General features: G+C 41.9%; 1 protein-coding gene across 3 annotated transcripts in view; it reads left to right on the forward strand.

The window, feature by feature from the left end:
• Positions 1–1,893, forward strand: part of PIAS4 (protein inhibitor of activated STAT 4) — a 95,781-nt gene that overhangs the window by 58,119 nt on the left and 35,769 nt on the right. For 2 of the 3 annotated variants that reach the window (XM_018571438.1, XM_018571440.1), the window contains exons 4-6: positions 9–50; positions 186–276; positions 360–488. In XM_018571438.1, coding sequence (XP_018426940.1) covers positions 9–50; positions 186–276; positions 360–488 — 262 coding nt within the window. Of the gene's footprint in view, positions 1–8; positions 51–178; positions 277–359; positions 489–1,893 lie in introns of all 3 variants that reach the window. The other variant, XM_018571439.1, reaches the window with a different exon arrangement.

A 1,893-nucleotide genomic window follows, 5' to 3' on the forward strand; every position in this document is an offset into this window, starting at 1 on the left:
TTTTGTAGAGATTTACACCCTGGCACTAAATCTGTTCAAGTGGTTCTGAGGTGAGTCACCTATACATTGGTAATATGACCCTAATCTTGGTGATCATAGAGAAAGTTTCTCTTCCAGTTGCTTTTTCATGTACTCTTATTGGTGCATTATACATTAAGTCCCCTTTCTTACATTTCTCTTTTAAGGATCTGTTATACAGACACCAGCTGCCCACAGGAGGATCAGTACCCACCTAACATTGCTGTAAAGGTTAATCACAACTACTGTTCTGTTCCGGTGAGTTGACAGCATTATAGCCTGATATATTCTGTTCACAATATTACAGTATTTAATCATCGGTAGTTTTTCTGTTTTTGCAGGGCTACTATCCCTCCAATAAACCTGGTGTTGAACCCAAACGACCATGCAGACCCATAAATCTCACTAATCTTATGTATCTGTCTTCAGCTAGCAATCGAGTGACAGTAACTTGGGGAAATTATGGCAAGGTAATAATAGTATAGAAAATTTACATGTATTGTGCACTATATTAAAAGAAAAATTCAGGCAGCTTGTTTGTACTATCTTTTGAACACCGTGACTCTCCATGTTAATATAAGTTACCTTGGGGCTTATATATGAGTAGTGTGCTTACAGGAGAAGTTCTCTTTGCCAATCGCAATTAAGAATACTTTTCTTCTATGTTCATTAAAGCGTACCTTTACACTAAAAAAAATCAAATTCTACCAATGCATCCCTCTATGTATGATGATTTAATATAGACATGTCAGGTGTAAAATGCTGTGATTTTGAAATACTTTAACTTGCAGAGTATTCACGTCCTGCTTTGAAAGGGCAAAATGACTTCAGTTTGCCAATGCGCAATGCACACTGGGATTGCCTTATCAGCAGAGATCTCAGGGAAAGGCATTTTCCTCCCCTGAAATGATGTGCAGGGTCACATGTCCTAGCCACTTGTCTAGTCACATGTGCCAGGAATCGGGAAGTAAAAGGTGAGCTAGTAATCTGCCCTTGGTAAACCTGACCACTGTCAGAAGACTGGGGAAGAAAAGAGAAATAAGGTATGCAAAGAATACAAAGCTGGTAATTATCTAGAAGTATGTGTTTGTAGATTGTCATTACTAAACATTTCTAAAGGTGTGTTTTGTTATTTTAAAAATATGGGTAAAGGTCCGCTTTAAGAGGCGCATGAATTTATAGACTGTTGGGTATGCTGCCACCTACAGGAGGATTTGGGCACTGGTAAACAAAATTGTGAGCCAGCCAAGTATGACCTGCATGCTTCAGTTTGTTACTAGTATTCTAGGCGGATGAATGCATTTTTTGCTATTTTACATTATTCATCAAGATTTCTATGGGCCGCGCATCAGGAGCTACCTTGTTACTATGTGCATTGAAAGGCATTTTAAAGTGACATTAAAGTAAAACATTTTTTCCCCTCCTCCCCATGTAAATGTTAGCACTTACCTTAAAAGATGTCTCTTATTCTGATCTTCCTCTTTCCCCATGTTTCATGTGTCCCTCCAGCGGTGCGGCAGCTCTCCGATCCAGCGCTGACTGCTCTGTCCCTCCTATCCAGCGGTGTCTGCATGCGGGTGCACGCGTCCATAGACTTACCTTGCGTCTCTGCTCGTCTCCCGGCCGAGAATCTGAACTAGGGCTGCAACAACTAATCAACATAATCGATTATAATCGATTATTGAAAAAGTTGTCAACTTTTTCAATCGATTTAATCAGCTTCCGATCAGTTGGCCCTGTTCACGACTCCACACACACTGCGCGCCGCACCTCCTCCCCAACTCATGCTCACCGCTGCCAGACCCGCCCGCCCGCATCCACGCTCTACATGCCGCACCTCCTTCCCGCCTCACACTCACCACCCGCCCACATCCA

The sequence above is a fragment of the Nanorana parkeri genome, unplaced genomic scaffold (assembly GCF_000935625.1).
Source record: "Nanorana parkeri isolate BGI_ZX_2015 unplaced genomic scaffold, ASM93562v1 scaffold1759, whole genome shotgun sequence".
Lineage (NCBI taxonomy): Eukaryota > Metazoa > Chordata > Amphibia > Anura > Dicroglossidae > Nanorana > Nanorana parkeri.